Raw genomic sequence first — 19089 nt, forward strand, 5'->3', positions numbered from 1 at the left:
TGCATCCCTCGGTCGGACGATATCTTCTGAAGACATGGCTATGATTCTTTTGACTCAGCTGCTGCCATCGCCTCGGTTTGATGTCTTCTACACCAGCCTTCTTACATCGAGGACCCGTGAGAAGCTTCTATGGGAGGAGCTATCCCCGCTTGTCTTGGAGCATGACGAGCGACTCAGAGAGGTCAGTGCTAGTGGATCCGACTCCACTAGAGTCTTTGTTGCAGGTTTGGGAGGACAAAAGAAGAAGAAGACGAAGTCAAAGGCTAAGCAGAAGGACAGTTCTTCAGGCTCTGACTCCGATTCAAAGAGACCGAAGTGCCCACACTGTGGGAAAGGGACACATCCCGAGGAGAAATGCTGGAAGAAGTACCCTCACCTTCGTCCGGGAGCGAAGGGTGGATCTACATCGGAGCCTTCTTCTACCTCTACACCAGCTGTTACCCATGAGTCAGTGTTCCTTCATATCCATGCTTTGGAGGAGGATCCTTCTTCCGTGGCTGCAGTGTCTTCTGCGCAACCTTGGTTAGTGGACAGTGGTGCTTCGAGTCATATGACTCCCCGAGGTGATTTGTTACAGGATCTCCGTCCATCAGAGGGTTCAGTCACTGTTGGTGACATTTTATCGGTGCCTATTAGTGGTGTTGGCACATTGCCTTTGTTTACCGACCGACCTTCGAGCTCCTTTTCACAGGCCCTACATGTTCCGGATTTGGGCCTTCCCCTCCTCTCAGTTTATGGCCTTACGAGGCTTGGCACACGAGTAATCTTCACCGAGCATGCCGTTGTTATTGAGGATTCTCTTACAGGAGCTGTCTTATCTACAGGTTGGCAGGAGAGCGGGCTTTACAGGCTCCATTCCCCTTCTTTGATGCAAGGTCCTCCGCGGCAGTCTATTGCTACACCCATTCCCGCTTGTGCACCTTCTATTCCACAGGTTCCTTCCCATCCCCCACCTTCTCCTCCGGTGGTTCCCTCATACCCCCCATCCCTTTCAGAGGTGGACGATCTTGGTGATGCGACTGTGGATTCCCTGGCCCCTAGTGTTTTAGAGGGGGATTCCCAGGATCATGAGGAGCTCCTTCAACGGCAGTCTACATCGACAGACTTCATCGACATTGGCATTCCTCTTGCCACCCCAGGATCTATTTCCTCTTCGGCCTTCAGCCACATCCAGGATCTGAGAGGGGGTGTTAGCAGTCATGTTTGTCATGCCTTGTCATCTCTTGCCTGTGAGCCTCAGTCTGAGTCAAACGAGGACATTAGGAGCTCTGACATGTCTGTCATGTGTTATGATGGGGGAGGCTAGTCACTCTTGACTGGCTCTCTTAGGATGTGTATTTCTTTTTGGCCTCTTTTAGTGGGCAGCCAGTGGCTGCCCGGCCACTTTTTTTGGTCACTGTTGTGGGGCGCCCATTTTAGGGCATTTTAGGGTTTGCGCCCATTTTAGGGTTAGGGTTAGGGTTTGTCCATTGCCTATTTATAGGCAGCCCCCCTCCCCACTTTATCACTTGTCTTCTTGCAGATTCCGACACTCCTTCTCCCCCGTGGTGGTGCTGCCATCATCATCAGCCTGATCTGGTGCCCTCACTGACGCTGTGGGCTGTGTGCAGGGACTGATCAGTCCATTTCAGTGTATTCAGCATTCATTTCAGTCAGTGCAGATTTCTCTTCCTTATTTTCTGCTTTCTCTCTCTCTCTTCCTCCGTGTTCGTATTTCCTCTTCCGCAGCGCACTCTCACAGAAAACTCCTCTTCAGGTTGGTTCTTCACTCAGCCAGCCCTTCTACAATGCTCTAATACCATGTCAGAGTGCAACGGTGCGGAAGCGTAAGGCTGAAAGAGAGAGAACGCAGAGAGAGGAGAGAGAAAGAGAGTGGAAGATGAAGATCTGCTGTATAAAGTGTGCTGTATACAAAGATATGCAGATATGTACACGGGCACAGTGCGCGAGACTACGTGTCTCCACCTCGACGATGCAACCTGCTGTTCACCTCGAAGTCCGTTGCAGTCTGCACGATCTCCTGCCTGAAATCTGCGAACAGAGACGGAATCTGCATGAATCTCCAGCCTGAATCTGCGATCAGAAGAAGTGGAGAAGACTGCTGGAAAATCGGCTATAAATAGCCAAAAACCAGGCGCCCAATAAATGCAGGTTGGCTGCATTAAATGCAGCCGACTGTCAAGAATCAGGTCGGACTACCACGTGGCAGTCCGACTGGCTGCCCGACCAAAATCTGATCTGATTGCTAACATAGGGACCATTAAACGCCACTTCTCTAGTGTCACCAATTGACACTTATGACCAAATGAATGACCTAGGCCAACAATTGGTACCAAATACCACTGAGTACATGTGCGCATAACTTATAGCAACTTTTGCCTTTCATATCCCGTGATTTTCTCGGATCCTGAGCTCATAGATTTACTCTAACCCTAATTACACCTCACATGTGCAACATTTACTTAACCATGTGATTAAAAAATTCATCACATGTTAAGTGATCTTTCAAAAATACATATCCTCATCGCAACCCTTCCACTTAAAATCCTTGCAATCATCCTCGATTGCACTGCCACATGCATCAAAAGCAAAATAGTAGATTGGAATTTCCACAAGGCATCATAGTTAACACAACATTACACAATGTTACTCAACCATTCCATATGCCAGCACATGCTCAAAATTACCAACTAATCATAACATAACATAAAACTCACAAAGAATCTTAAAAACGTTGCCAGATTCTATGTGACATGTCTATTTCTCATGAGATCAACTCATCTGGCAAAACCAAACCATAGCATAGCATAACCAAGTATAAACCATGGCTAAAACATCAATGGCATCATAACATATGTTGTTGTCCATGGAACCAGATGTTAATCATTGAAAACTGAGCATAATCTAATCATAAAATGATTGCTTGTTGCTGATTTGAGAACTGATCACAAAGTGTTGCAAATGTGACCCCAAACTGATCACAAACACATTGCGAAAAATTGGCCAACAATCAATATAAAAACTAATGTAAAATTAATCCCAAAAGTAACCATATACGGTTCTCAAGCTACTCAAAAACTGAGCTAAAACTTATAAGTCTCAAAATTGAGGCAAAATTCATGCCAAATTGATCATAAGCTAATGCAAAATTATAGTTCCAGTGCCCCAAGTGAAACTCATACTCGTCTGCATACATCTCACAATGACAAGTACACTAAGTAGTAACCTCATGGCAAACATATTGTCATCACACTCCCTTGGATGCATGTTGAATACATCCGAGCCCCACTATATACGGAGTTGTCCATAACTAGAGGAATGGAAGTGCTACCTCTTATGCCTTTGATATCTCGTGATTTCCTCAGGTCCTAAGCTCGTAGATTGATTCTAACCCTAGTTACACCTCACATGTGCAACATTTACTTAACCATGTGATTAAAAATTAATCCACAAGTTAAGTGACATTTCAAAAATACATGTCCTCATGACACCAAACCTTAATGTTAACTAATAGGCCTCTTGAAATTATTTGAAATCCCTACATTTGAGCTACTGGATTTCAAGTACCAAGCCTTGAATTCTCAACACTCTTCCTAAGGAGATTGGTAAACCCTAATTTCTGCTATAAATTAGGATTCAGCATTCAGGTGTATTCCCCCAAAGCCTTTCACAACCGATACATGCTTCCTCATGTATGACCAATAGTAATAGTTGGTGCTTCCTCATGTACGACTAAGTGTAATAGTCAGTACCATCCAACTTGTCATCAACAAAAAGCACCCCAAACAGCTCATTCTGATTATATGTCATCTTTGCACACGCTAATAAACAAATGCAACTAAGGCAACTACTCAAAGTTTGTCCACAAATGGACAAGGGAGCTACTGTCCCAATACTTGTGCACCAAAAAGAAAACCGCTAAAAGTAAAATGAGATGAGAAAGGCATTACAACCAATGGAAATGTCAATGCGTATGCTGTTCGGGCTATTTACACACATACATGTATGAGCAGCAAGCTGAAATTTATCAAAATCCCCAAATTTTGCACACGAATATTGAAAAAATTGCTGAATTTACACAATTTCAATGAAGATCCATACACTGAAAGGTGAATCCAGCAAAAACCCCAAATTTTGAGATGGAAATTTCAAGAAATTGCAAAAATTGGATGGGTCAATCAAAAACTCCCAAATTTCTGGGCATTGGGCATGTGAAACTAAGAATTTCTTTGAAAATTTTCTCAAAAGCCCCTAATTGGAAAATTAGGGTTTTTGCACTTTTAGGGTTTCTCAAATTTTCTGCACAGCTAAAAATAGCAGAGATAGGTAGAGACAACCAAGATGGATGAGAAATTGCACAAAATTTCCCAAAAAAATAAAATTCAAAAATCAGGATTTTTATATTTTTTAAAAATTTGCAAAAATGGCAAGCAAGGTTGAGGAAAACCCTAAGGTTATATAGAGCTACACGCTAAAGTGTATTCACAAAAGGAAAAAACCCCTTCCACACAAGAGGACAAGAAGTGCCCGTGCATGGGGTGCATTCACACCATAACAACTCAAAGGAAACTACAAGGTGTACTTAACACCACGTGTCTCCTCATGTGGAAATAGACTAGGAGCAAAGACCAATCTCTATCAAACATCCCATCATGAACCTAAAAGTCAAATTAGCTCCAAGTTTCGAATCTCCAAACTCAGTTGACAAAGGCCCAATTGGCATCGTAGAAGAGCTGGTTCGTGATGGATATCAAGATTCAACTAATTTGACTCTCTATATTCAAGGCCTAGTATGATCAACATCAACATCAATGCCTTTCCGAGGCACCTTGGTGGCCTTGATCACCTATTGCTTGGATCTCTGCTTGTCATTGTTGTATGTATGATCGTGATACAAGTTTTCGACAAATCATCGTTGTAGTATGGAATGTGGTAATGGTTCCTAAGGGCTTGTTGTTCGCCCATTTATTGTACATTTCATTGTACTTGTCACGCATGATTTGAGAGATTGTGTTAGCATCAGTACATTTCATGGGTTTTATTGGTTGTATTTGGGCATTCAAGCAAGTGCTTGAGTGGGCATTGGGGGGACCATTTATGTCTCGCTCAATTGTCTCAAGCCATGTTTCATGGCCTATTCTCAATTCTTCTCATTCATTGCACATATGCATCCCATGGAGAGAGGGAGATTGGAGGTATCCCAATGGTCACTATAGCCAATGTGACTTGAGCCTTGTATGCATCTTCTCAAGTTTTGGTTTATGGATTCCATGACCTGTTTCATCATTCACCAAGTTCTAAGGTCACCTAACACCTTATCTATCATTGATCTTCAAGCCGCTGCATTTGTAAGTCAGCCTAAACCGAAGTGGACCCATATCACACTTGGTTCAAAGAGAATGAGAAGGGGAGTGCAATGCATCAACCCTATTGTCTGTAAAATATTGTCCCATTCTATACAACGCCGAGCTAGTGTTCTACTTGCTTTCCTAATTGGTCAACACACGATTTGCTAAACTAGCATGACTTCGGAGAAAAGCTCTCTGCTAACGAAGACTACCCTGCCTTAGGACGAACCCATCGGGAATCTCCCCCTTCCACTTCCCTCTTTGGGTCAACTTTAGTTGTCTAATTATCTACTATGCTTATGTTTCAACACATAAAGGTAGCTTCCTTAACTAACCTTTTAGGTCACTGGGTTCGTTCACGTAATTTATATCACACCACCTAAACAAGACCCATACGAAAGTAACAACCCAAAGGTTCAATCCCACCAAGATTCCACCCTTAACTAGTACAAGAAAGGGATATATCTTCATCATTAAAAACTCTGTGTGTGTGTGTAATAATCAATACCCTCCTCTCATTGCAATCAATGCTATATCGTGTGTATGGTCTTCGAGTCGTGAGACTGCAATGGTTTGGATATTGATGTGGTTAGCAAAGTAGAGGCAACTTGTTTGCATAGCAACGTAATTGGTCATGGTGTCGTGTTGGCGTGTTGGCAATGGTGATGATGACTTGCAGGTAAGTTTTTTTTAATAAATATTAAATTTAAAGTTAAGCACATTTTTGAAGTGTCACAAACCAAGAATAATAGGCCTCCATGCTTAGTCCTAGCTAACGCAAGGAAAAAGACTCATTCATCTTGATGGTACGATAGGAAAACAGCAAGTATCTCTGTCTTACGGCCTTCTTGATATCTACCCAGCCTACAAAGGTTTTAGTGGTAGCGTTGTCTCAACATCACTACTTCCACCATAAGCTTGCCTCACCTATCAACTTCAGCCTAGGAATCATAGCCTTGTTAGTTGCACTTATTTCAATGGCATCAAAGTAATCTCCAAGGATTTTGATTCAAACTCCAACATCAATCTCTACGATGGATCCCTTTTTCATGAACTCTGGTGGCTTGATTTGCTTCAAGAGAGATTTCTTTTCTTGAAGATCAACATTCATGGTTGCAAAAGGGGCCTAGTGGCAACCAAGATCACAGTATTTAGAACACCCCTTTAGGCTGGTTTTAGCTTTCTTTTCCTCAAATTCATAGAACAAAGCATTAGGCAAACACATGTAAAGTTGTTTACTTCTCTATTCATAACATTTTGCTTTGATACTACGTGTGACATGTCAACTGAGAACTCCTCAATGGCACAATTTTAGCGGCCCTTCGAGATATTTCTAAGTGATGTCGCCCAATACTCCTTGGAATAACATGGGGTTTGTCAACAAGGGTTGCTTGAGTCCACTTCACAATGGAAAGTTCGAATCACAATCCATAAGGATCGACCTGAATCTAGGTTGCTAAAGTAAACTAAGGTCACCTAACACCTTATCTAGCGTCTTTGAACAAAAGTCAACTAGAACCAAAGAGGACCCGTGTCACACTTGGTTCAAAGAGAATGAGAAACGAAGCAGAGTACAACACATCAATCCTTCTCTCCATCGAACATAGTCTCATTCCGATCCCTAAAACAACACACGAGTCAAGGTTCTACTTGCTTTTCTAATTGGTTAACAAGCAATTTGCTAAACTAATGTAACTTTGCAAAAAAGCTATTAGCTAACCAAGACCACTCTGCCTTACAATGGACCCATCGAGGATCTTGCCCTCCCCATCTCTCTTTAGATCATCTTTAGTTGTCTAATCAACTACGACACTTACATTTTCAACACATAAGGCAGCTTTCTTAATTAACATTTTAGGTCACTAGGTTTGTTCACGTAATTTCTATAACAACACATCCAAGCTCTCTAAAGCGATGAAACCAACCCCCTTGGTGTAGGGTTCCACAACTAACCTTGGGGGAGGTCTATCATTAAGATGACGTACCAGCGAGACAGTAGGGTTTGCGGGGAGGAACACGGAGTGAACTCGGCAAACATGCAGAAGAGAAGAGAAGAGAGAAGAAACTCTGATGAATGAAGTTCCGAATTATGGAGTGAATGTGATACAAGGGACCAAGGGTACTGTAGCACAAGGAAGATGATGAAGACAACCACGAACCGCAATGTCCTCCTAAAGGGGTGTGAGAGTAGTGGAGAGACCGAAGAGAAGAGGTGATGGACTGAATGAATCAATCGTAAGGAATGAATGAGAGAGTGGCCTATAAAGAGGCACAGTCAATCTAGGATGGCGCCTGCAAACCCTAAACGCAAAATGCAAAAACGCAAACTGCGGGTGAAGGGTTTCTCAACACCCCCTCTCAAGCCCAAAAAGAAGAACAAGAGAAGAGTGAGGTGGAGATGCAATGCTTAGGCAGCAGGTGCCACTTGGACAGTGTCCCTCGTGGGAAAATTGTTCACTTGCCCAAACGCCCTAGTACAAAGATGATGAAAACATGCAATGCATAGGAGGAATGTCGGACTTTGTGTAGTGCCGAGAACCATAAGGATATGCCCGTACTCGATCTCGGGAGGTGGCTCCATACTGACCAAGGGACGAAGGCAAGAAGAAGAGGAGGAAGAAGATGTAGAGAATCCTGAATATCCAAGATTTCCACTAGAAAGGGAATCTGCAGTAAAGACCAGTAGACAGAGTGAACTGGAGAACCCGAAACACAACCTCGGGAGAGAAGCCACTAGCTCTGTGCATCCATGCTGGAAGGAATACGAAGGCCTCATCACCAGGTCGCAGTTGAACCTCCGAGGTCCCGATCTAGGTGGTACCTGAAGATCCTGAGTATCAGTAGAAGAGATGACTGGTCGAAGACAGCCACCCCAAGAAAGTAGAGGATGGGTGAAGAACTTCATGTGGAATAGGTTCCCACTCTGAGGTGGGAGGTGGAGGAACCCCTGCTGAAGTCGAAGAAGTAAATGCCACCTCTGAGGGCAAAGAAATAACATCCCCTTTCAAATCCCCCTCTGAAGTAGATAGGGAATCCAAAAACTTATGGATCACGGACTCCGAAATGTCTAATGACGAAGGAAATGCTGTTGGTCGTGCCGAAGAAGGTATTTGGGGTGCCGCAGAACTCCCAGAGGTGGCCTCTCAAACCTGAGTAGTCGAGGGTGGAAAAGGGTGGGGCTCAGAATGAGCAAGAGGTGGGCAACAATCGCTATCTCTCAGTGGAGCAGACTAGGTAGCCGAAGAAAAGAAATAAGTCAAGCAACCACTGTCTCTCGAAGGAGCAGACTGACGAGGAGACAGTATCAAACAATCACTATCTCTCGATGGAGCGGATTGCAGATCCATAGGTCGTGGAAGCCACTGTACCTGAAAATAAGTGGGAGAAGACTACCGCTGGCATTGTGACGATCTCCAAGAGGTCATAGCGTCAATTGATCCTCCATGTGCTCAAAAAAACTTTGTGCACATTGGATGCGTCTTGTTGCCTTGAACATAGTACTCTGATAGCCAATGCAAAACGTTCTATGTGGCCCAAAAAGGAGAGGTGGCACAAGGAGTGCCTGGTGGAAGACGCATGTACTCTGGAGGGGTGGGGAGCAAAGGTCGAAGTCGGCAAGCATAGGTGGTGTGCTTGTTGATGCCACAGTAGGAGCACCCAGTAGTCTAGTCATCTGTTGGTAAAGAAGCCATGGATACCAGTGTGCCTTGCTGAAGAAGGAAGAGGTCAGCCACCATGAACCACGAACCGCAATGTCCGCCTCAAGGGGTGTGAGGGCAGTGTGAAGCACGAACCACAATGTCCGCCTCAAGGGGTGGGAGGGTAGTGGAAAGGCTGAAAGTGAGCTGCCATTGGGAGGAGGATATGACCAGCAGTAAGAGGTTGCAACCAGTAGAAAAGCGCAAGTTAGGAAAGAGAAATACTAAAAATGCAGGCAACAAGAGAGAGAAAAACTAAAAATACATACAAGACAGCCTGCAGGAGAGAGAGACTAAAAACGCAAGCAGAACAGCCTGCAGGAGAGAGAAATACTAAAAACCATAGTTACCAAGAACGGGGAATGGGAACGGGAACGGGAACGGGAACGGGACCCCCCAGAACGGGGGGAACGCCTAAAGTTAGGGAACAGGAATGGAGGGAACGGCATATATATATATATATATGAGAGAGAGAGAGAGAGAGCTCATAGATTAAGTTGGTTGAAAGATTGCATGGTGGAAGTGAGAAGGGTGGCATGATATCACTGTTGCATCTTGCTTGCACCAAATCTGGACAAATCCCCAAATTTTCCAAGTCCTGCGTGCACTAATTTTAGTGAAATTGAAAGAATTTCACTAAAATGTGAAAAGCCCCAAAATTCCCGGGTAGATGTGCACCGACTTTGCAATTTCTGAGTCAAATTGTCCAATTTTGTGTTGAGATCCCCAAATTCGAGAAAAGCCCCAAATTTCTGAGCCGATTTTGAACAGATAAGAGATCTTGTGCTCACACGTGCGAAACCCTGTCAATGGATGAAGGAGATTTCAAAAAAAAGATTTGAATTTTTGAAAAAATCTACGGGTCAACGGACCCGTCAGTTGTGCACTGTGACGCCCGCCTTTCGCCGTTACGCGCTGGTCGCAGTGCCCGCCGTGCAATCGCCTCGTCGCGTGCAGCTGTTGCCTGTTACGTATCGCACAGCAGTTGCCTCCAGTCGTCTGTCCACGCTTGCTGCAGTTCCAGGAAATGGCCGTTCCAAACAGGGAACGGCTGCTGGAACGGCCCGGAACGGTGCGGAACGGGCAGAAACAAGGCTGGGAATGGGCAGGAACGTTCCATGGGCGTTTCACTGGTAGACACATGCCGGAACGCGTTAATCTATTCCTAAGGCCCGGAACAGGCGTTCCCTGTTTCTATGCTAAAAACGCAGAAAAAAAACAGCAGCAGCAGTCAATATGCTGAAATCGGCTCCGAACAATGTGTGATAGGCTGGAAACATGCACTACACTGTTCTAGACAGCAATGGCCAGCTTGGACCGCTATGTCCTCTGCGTTTGGGGTGTGGGCAGCAAGCTGAAATACCTGAAATCTGCAAAAACGAGATTGTTTTCTGAATGGAGAGTGATCAACAATAGTCGCTCTGCTGTAAATAGCTGCAAACTATGGGTGGAAGGCTGGAAATAGGTGCAAGACTGTAGATGACAGCAAGGGACAGCTGAGACTGCGATGTCCTCCGCGAAAGGGGTGTGGGCGGCAAGCTGAAAACACCTTAAACCTGCAAAAACGAGATTTTGATGCAGCTGAAGAAGAAGAGAAGTGGATGCCAAACCCGCCACCGGTCTTTGCCTTCACTAGAGTGGAGGATCTTTGCCACTGTTTGAGCAAATCCCGCTCTGATACCATGTCAGAAGATGACGTACCAACGAGACAGTAGGGTTTGCGGGGAGGAACATGGAGTGAACTCAGCAAACATGGAGAAGAGAAGAGAAGAGAGAAGAAACTCCGATGAATGAAGTTCTGAATCATGGAGTGAATGTGATACAAGGGACCAAGGGTGTTGTAGCACAAGGAAGATGATGAAGACAGCCACGAACCACGAACCGCAATGTCCTCCTGAAGGGGTGTGAGAGTAGTGGAGAGACTAGAGAGAAGAGGTGACGGACTGAATGAATCGGCCGTAAGGAAGGAATGAGAGAGTGGCCTATAAATAGGCACAGTCAATCTAGGATGGCGCCCCTTTTTGGGACTGCAAACCTTAAACACAAAACGCAAAAACGCAAACTGCGGATGAAGGGTTTCTCAACAAGGTCTAGTGCAATGCTCCCTTTTAATCTTTTTAGAATACACAACCAAGGCAATTAGCCTATATCATTAGCTCAGAGAATATTCCTTTTTCATAATATCAATCCAAACAATCACTTTGAATATTCTATAAGATTGAATATTCCTTGAGAGTCAACCAATTTATCTTTGCCTAGGAAAACCATCTCTTTTCCAAATCAATAAACAATATCTTAAAATGACCAATTCAACGACCAAAACAATGTCCTTGAATACTTTGTAAAAATATACAATCCACAACTTATTCTTCCTTAGAGTGCAATCGCATAAAATTCCTCATCGTTTAATCTTTGTTTTTACCAAATTGTAGCTTAATAATCAACACCCTCTCTCATTGCAATCGATACTATGTCACATGTATCATCTTCGGACTGCGAGGCTGCAATGGTGTGGATGACAATGTGGTTAGCGGTACAGGCAGCCTGTTTGCATGGCGGCATGACTAATCGTGGTGGTGTGCTAGCAACGATGACAACAACTTGTAATTATTCTTTTTCTTTTATGACTTTTAAATTTAAAGTTTAACCTTTAAGATAATTTCTCTCCTTCCCTTTCCCAAGCCCCTTGTCGCACATGGTAAAGGAGAGGGATATTTGAAACATTGCAACTGAAAAGATAGATGAAAGTACAACTAAGGTTTAGGTCTAAGCTTGACCTAACCACACTTCCACCAACTAACTAGAGTTAGGTTTATTTACTCGCCTAGTGTCACTACTTTAATATCCTAAGACACTAGGTGTCCACACCCTACGTTGACACTTAAGTTTTAACAAGTGTCCACACCACACAAATTACATAGGGCACTACCCAATATTGGCAAATTCTAACATCCCATACAATACCAATGTGATGAAGTACAAGGAAGCTCAATCACCAAAGGGTAGTAAGTTCAAGGACTTTCGGAAAGCCTCAAACTTCTCACATGGTAATGCTTTGGTCAAAATGTCTGCAACATATTCTTGTATAGGAACATACATCAAGTCGATCTCTCTTGCATAATATCTTTCTCTACCATAATGACAATGAATCTCAATATGTTTCGTGCGAGCATGAAACATAGGATTTCGTGCTACTACAATAGCACTCTAATTGTCAGGAAAAATGGGTATAGGACCCTCCAATGAGACATGTAGATCAACCAACAATCTACATAGCCATACACATTCAACCATTACTCTGAAAGCTGCCCTATACTCAATCTCACAAGATGAGGTAGCCACTATAGGTGGTTTCTTGAATCTTGCTAAGCCATGAAATGCATAAATGGCCCAGAAAGAAACAATGTCCACCAATGTTTGAGTCACCAAACCAATCTAAATCGTTGTAAGTCTATAGTTGCAAGTCTCACCCCTAGGAAATAGTAATGCATACGTATGAGTACTTTCCAAATAGTGAAAGATCCGCTTAGCAACTTGCCAATGTACTGTCCGTCGACTGTGCATAAACCTACTCACCTAATATACTGCAAATTGTATATCAAGTCATGTATTACAAAGACAAATAAGACAGCCAGCAGCCTGGCTGAAAATTGCAACATCAAACATCTCGCTATCATTATGCATGAACAACTTCAGCCCTAGCTCTAGAGTGCTCATAAGTTTACAATCTTGCATATTGAACCTATGCCAAAAGTTGATTTTGGGTGAACTGAATTCCCAAACAATAGCATTAGCAACCCATATCTAACATAGCAAAAGCATGTTTCAAATCAACCTTAAAATCTACAATTTCATCCTCTCTAGGTCTAGTGAGAAGCATAAAATACACATAAAGTATGATAACCAACAAGACCCCCTTTCATTCTTCTTAATGTAAAGAGTGGGAGCAATTGGACTATTTTTGAACCCAATACTGGCCAAATAAGCAACAATTTTTAAATAACAAGCACGAGGAGCCTATTTCAATCCATAAAGAGCCTTATGCAACTTGCAAACCAAGCGCTCTTTTCCTTTCACCACAAACCCTAGAGACTATGAGACAGCATCCTCATGAAGGTCACCATTCAAGAATGGTGTCTTTATCTCCAACTAGTGCACTTTCCAACCATAATGTACAGCCATAGCAATAACATATCTAACTATACTCGTGGGATGAAGAAGCAAATGTCTCCTCATAATCGATGTCTTTCTTTTGGGCATACCCTTTTCTACCAAACGTGCCTTATACCTATCATAGGTGCCATCAACCTTGCCCTTGATTTTTAAAACCCATTTTGTGTCAATAGCTTTCTTGCCATGCGACAACTCAACAAGATCCCAAATACCATTAGTGGCATTAAAGTCCAACTCTTCTTGCGTGGCCTACAAAACCGATGTGCATCTTGCTAGGCTTTATCAAAGGAAGTAAGCTCATCATCATCCAACAATGAGCTAATAAACACATGCTCATCAAAAGGAGCCTCTACTTCCGCACTATCAACCAAATGTGGCCCCTCTACATCATGTGTTGCCTATTTAACAGCCCTTCTAGTGCACTAAGGTAAAGGAGTATCAATCCTACTCTCCTAAAGCGTCTATAACAGACATCTAGGGACTGTTTTTGCTGCATTTATACCAGCCCTTTCTTGCTGGACTTTATGTTCCACTGCTACAAGAAAACCATGATTGATTAATGACTGATTGGGGGCACTTGGAGCAGTAGCAACTTGCTGTAATACATATGTTCTTACAACAGGCTCGAATCCAAAAGCAAGTGGTAGAAGACCTTCAAAAACATCACCCAAATCATATATAGCTGGCATTTCAAATCGGCCATGTGAAAAGGCTGCATTTTCAGCAAAGATAACATCCCTACAGACAAAAACTTTGTGGGTGCATGGATCATATAACCAATAGCATTTGCTTTCCAAATTGTAGCCAATACAGATTCATTCTAAGGCCTTATCATCGAGCTTTCCACAAAGCTCTTTTCGCACATATGAATCCAAATACAAGAAAGTTCAACCTTTAGTTTCCTCTCATGCCAACCCTCAAAAGGAGTGATAGTTATAAGTGCCTTTGTAGGATTATGATTTAGCACATTGAAGGCCCTAAAGCCAAAATCTATTTGGCAGCCCCTTACTTTTCAGCATACATCTAGTCATCTCCATGAATGTCCAATTCTTTCTTTCAGCAACGCCATTTAATTGAGGTGTAATCCTCATTCACTTCTTCTCAACAACAAGTTGAAAGGATTTGTTATTTTAGACCATGGATGCTTTATAAGAAGACACTATTTACACAAACCTCACAATGCAAGTGTAGGCAACACAAGTGGTGACAAAGGTGACACACTTCAAGGCAATATCACTTCACCAAGAGCCCACTATTCTCCAAAGTCAAGTGACATATTTTGGTTTGACAGTCTCTCAACTTGGGCCAAGATGCGTTCAACCATTCTTCAAAACTATAGAACAAACTACAAACTACAACAACAAAGGGAGTGGGAGTCCCTTAGGTAGAAACAAGAGGAGGATGTGTACACCTTGACTCACTTCACCAAATTCCTATTGATGTACTCCTTTCCCCTTATTGACGACAAGATTGTTTTCAAGTTTGTGGACAGCTTGCACACCCCCATTTCGGCTAGAGTGGAGACACAACAACCAAATTCTTTGGAGTGGGTGATGAAGTTGGATTCTACCTATGAGAAGCAAGAGAAATGCATGAGGATGGGTTATTCTGATCCATTGTTGCCAAAGCCAAAGAGAAAGGCAAGTCCACAAGTAATGGGGGAGATACTTCCAAGATGGAGGCTACTCAGGAGGAGCAAAAGAAGCTAAAGAAAGAGAACAAGTGTCTAACATGCAAGCAAACATAGCATATTGCTAAGAATTGCCCCAAGAAACCTAACTCCAAGGACAAAACTTCCAAGAAGAGAATCAAGTCCATGGACATAGCCACAACTTCACCTTTCACACATTCAACCTTGAAGATACAACCCTTGGAAGCCGTGGATTCTTCTTACTTGGGACTAATAATCTTGTGCTCACGCAAATGATGGTCACAAGCCATGTTGCACATTGCTAGGTGGATGATGGAGCATCCAAGTCCAAGACAAGCTTGTCAAGAAATATCATCTCCACATGGTACTCACTAGTGTGACACAACCCATGAAGCAAGGCTTTTGGCCTAGGAGAAATACCAAAGCTGAGAAATACCACTTAAGGAAGCACGTGAAAAAAGTAAATATCCAAATCGAAGATTTTAAGATTAGAGAGACTTTGAAGGTGGCTCCTCTCCTCACGATGTGATTTTATGGAAACCATGGCTCTATGACCATACGAGCTTGGTGAATCATCACTTGCACTCCGACCTCATTCAAGATGGGACTCGACAGGTGGTGAAGACCTTACATGGCACTCTTGCATCTTCAACTGCTTGAGCTAAGCAAATTGCGGCTATTTCATATTTATGTGAAGTAATAAATTCACAAGGCCAGCCATGATATGATAGTGTATGTGTGGGAGCTTGAGTCTTGTTCTTATACACATTAGAAAGATGTGAATGAGACAAGCTTGGCATTGTTGCACGAGTTTGATTCTCTTTTCTTAGATGAGTTACCTCAAGAGTTGCCCCCATCATGACCAAAATATTTCAAGATTAAGTTAGTTCAAGGAGTAAAACCTTCCTCAAAGGCACCCTACCAAATGAGCAAGGAGGAGCTCTACAACATCCATCTAGGATCCAATCTACACACCGGACACAATACAAGCCTTATCCACAACAAATAATATAAGAGCAATGAATATCGAACTCACCTCCCAACCGTAGATCCAAAGTGAGCCTAGGAGCTAGCAACAAACAAGGTCATGACCACATCCCAAGAGCTAGTGTACCATGCCACTAGCCCACACCGTCCCAATGTACCAATCCATCAGCCATCAAGCCAAGAGTCCAAAACTAATGATCACACAACAATGTGCACAATAGGGCATTGCCCTAGCCTTGAAGTGCCCCTAGTGTATTCACACCAAGTCACTTCATGACCACTATGACCAATGCTACTAGTACCCATCCAAATGTCCAAGGATATAACTCTTTCCCCCTAATGAATGATTGTTGTCCTTAACAATATCCTCAAGGACGAAGTGGGAAAACGGCTCTTCAATGAATGTAGCAACTTCCATGTAGCCTTTGCCTTGGGCAATTCTTTACATAATAATGTGCACGATAGGGCCTTAAGCCCTATAAATAGAGCTCGACTTCCATGACTGTCACAAGGACATATGATTTCAATGCTTAGCTCTCGACAGCCCTTGTGATAGACGAATGACACCAAGTGATGGAGAAGAAGCAAGGCTGCAAAAATGCAAGTCCCAACAGCCTCTATATGATGAAGAAAAAGCCAGGCTACAAAAACACACAAGTCCCAACAGCCCTTGTGATAGACGAATGACACCAAGTAATGGAGGAGAAGCCAAGTTGCAAAAACGCAAGTCCCAACAGCCTCTATGATAGACGAGTGATGAAATCAATGACACTCGGTGATGTAGACTATCGCCAAAGGCTAGAATGTTGACACCGAGCTGGAGATGATGACACTAGACAAGGAAAAGATCTCCACACTGAAAACGCAAGTGAAGGTGGAGCCTGATGGAAAAGGATACTGATGCCAAGCAGATGATGATGACGCCAAGCAAAAGAAGAAAGATTAAGGCAGCCATGAGCCGCAAACCACAATGTCCTCCTGAAGGGGTGTGAGGGTAGTGGAAGGGACTGGTGAGAGAAGGAAAGTGGTGGCGGTGACCGAAGAAGGTGATCAAGAATGAATGAAGAAAAAGAGGTCAGTGAAGAATGAATGAAGTGATTGCTGATTTATAGGCATAAGCTCTTTAGAGTGGTACACCATTGTGTGGGCACCCACTGCAAAAGTGGCCAAAGTGTGGATGCCAACCTTTTTATATGTGAGGGAATGTCAAGCATGCCAAATCTCCAAATCAAACAACCACAAGGTAGCAAGGAAGTAATAGCCATTTCATAATATTATAGATTTGCCTTTGGAGAAGACTTTAATAGATTTCATTACCAGCCTTTCAAAGAGCAAGCACCTCTAGAATGATGTCATCTTTATAATGGTGGACAGGTGAAGCAAGCGAGGTTGATTCCACACAAACTTGATGCGGATGCAATGGAGGTTGTGCAACTTTTCATCAAGGAGATCTTCTGGGAGTATAGCTTGCCAAAGAGGATCATATCTAATTGTGATTCTAAGTTCATTATTAGTGGCTTTTGAAAGGCTTTGTTCTATGGCCTTGGCACAGAGTTAGTGTTATCTACTGCTTTTCACCGGCAAATTGATGGACAAATGTAATCTACAAGCTTCCTCATCCTTAAAGCATCATGAAGACATTTTCTCTCAAAGATTCTTGATTGCACAAGAGCTTGTAACAAAGATAACATCAGATGTAAAGGGCTCAACCCCTATAAAGAGGTCAATTAAGCCTTCTTGACACAATAAGGGGGAAAAAAGGACTTCCAAGAGATATTAACAAAATTAGGGTATGACTCATGCCACCTTGAACATAGTTAAAACCAGCATGATTCAATTATAGTAGCTGCCTTCAGACATGGGAGCCTACCTGGTGGAGATGTGTCATGGTCGCATATGTAAACTTGTAAGCGAGCCTGTACAAAAACAATGATCCACGCTCAATACCATTGACTATGTAGTCAACACATAAGATATCTAAATATTGCAAAAAAGTGATTTAATTGATACATTGTAAGTGCGTTTGAGAAGCTTGTTACTTGAATAGGTCGGTTCTTAATTAGTTCAAGCAGAACAAAAATTTCAAGGTGCATTCTACGCACATATCACCACGCATGTGTCCATGGTTGCATGACTGATTCTCATGGTTATCACACTTGAACAGACTGAGTGTAGTTGACCTATTCTAAACCTTCCCCCAGAAGTGGAAGAGCAGATAAGAGTTCAGTCAACATGATCAACATATTCTGAACTTCTACTTCGCTCTCTTCTTTCACTCAAGTTCTCGAGAACTAAGGAGAACAATTTCTGCGTTTAGAACAAACAATGCGCAAAACGTGTGTAGTGCAGAGGAAAACAATCACAATAACCGGAACAATGAATGACTTACCGGAGCGGCGGTAGAAGGGACAGTAGAAGAGAAGTAACCGCGAGAAGGAAGGTCGAGTAGAAGCTGTCCTGCGCCATTGGAAGCCATGGATCCTCCGAGCACATCAAAAACAAAGAAAACGAAGGAACTCTTATTCAAGAGCAATTCTCCCGCTAAAGGAAGGTAGAAGACAACCAATATCAAGCAGTAAAGAAAAATACAAAGGGCACATTTATATTTGCAGCGTTGTGGGCCTGCGTGCCCAGCGGTAATTCTTCAACATTGTGCGCTTGCCAATAGAAATGTGAAGTCTAATGTTCACAAGTAGAAGTTGGAATTCCAAACATCTGAAAACTAGTGGCTTTTACTTTTGGATGTATTGCCTGGCTTAGCGAACTCAAGCAATGCGTAATTTTAGCAATTGACATGACAATTTCAGCTAGGATGTGGCCTCAAGTGTAAGGAAGAGGGGAGCATGTCAACAAAAGGCACGTACCACAAAAAGCTATATTTTACAACCTAGACTGCAATCCCACAACCTTTGCATGCTCCAAAATATGCTTCAATGCATTTAGAGTCATCTACATGCCCTGTTAAGGGGAATAGAAATTACTTTTGAGTAGTGTTTTGGGCCATGGCTAGGACATTCAAAGGATAAATGCAATAAAGGTTGTAAAATGCATAACAATGGAGAGAGATAGATAGATAGATAGATTGTGTGTGTGTGTGTGTGTGTGTGTGTGTTTGTTTATGTGATTGAGGAAGTTCAATCCATGCTAAGAAGAACATATATACCAAACCAACATTTTATTGGAGTATTTGTGCTTGATATGTTATAATTTTGCTCCTTAAGGGTGCTTCATG

The 19089-nt window shown here is 42.9% G+C and overlaps 1 protein-coding gene across 1 annotated transcript in view; it reads right to left on the minus strand.

The window, feature by feature from the left end:
• The window catches only part of LOC148013886 (SAP domain-containing protein), a 57625-nt gene extending 39185 nt beyond the window's left edge, over positions 1 to 18440 (minus strand). The window contains exons 1-2 of the mRNA XM_087667215.1: positions 18247 to 18440; positions 17728 to 17773 (exon numbers count right to left, since the gene is read on the minus strand). Of these exons, the coding sequence (XP_087523341.1) occupies positions 17728 to 17773; positions 18247 to 18333 (133 nt within the window). The 5' untranslated portion in view covers positions 18334 to 18440. The remainder of the gene's footprint in view (positions 1 to 17727; positions 17774 to 18246) is intronic.
• Positions 18441 to 19089: the final 649 nt, after the last annotated feature.

Source organism: Lygodium microphyllum, chromosome 25, assembly GCF_053477565.2.
Source record: "Lygodium microphyllum isolate KBCC chromosome 25, Lygodium_microphyllum_v1.1.10, whole genome shotgun sequence".
Lineage (NCBI taxonomy): Eukaryota > Viridiplantae > Streptophyta > Polypodiopsida > Schizaeales > Lygodiaceae > Lygodium > Lygodium microphyllum.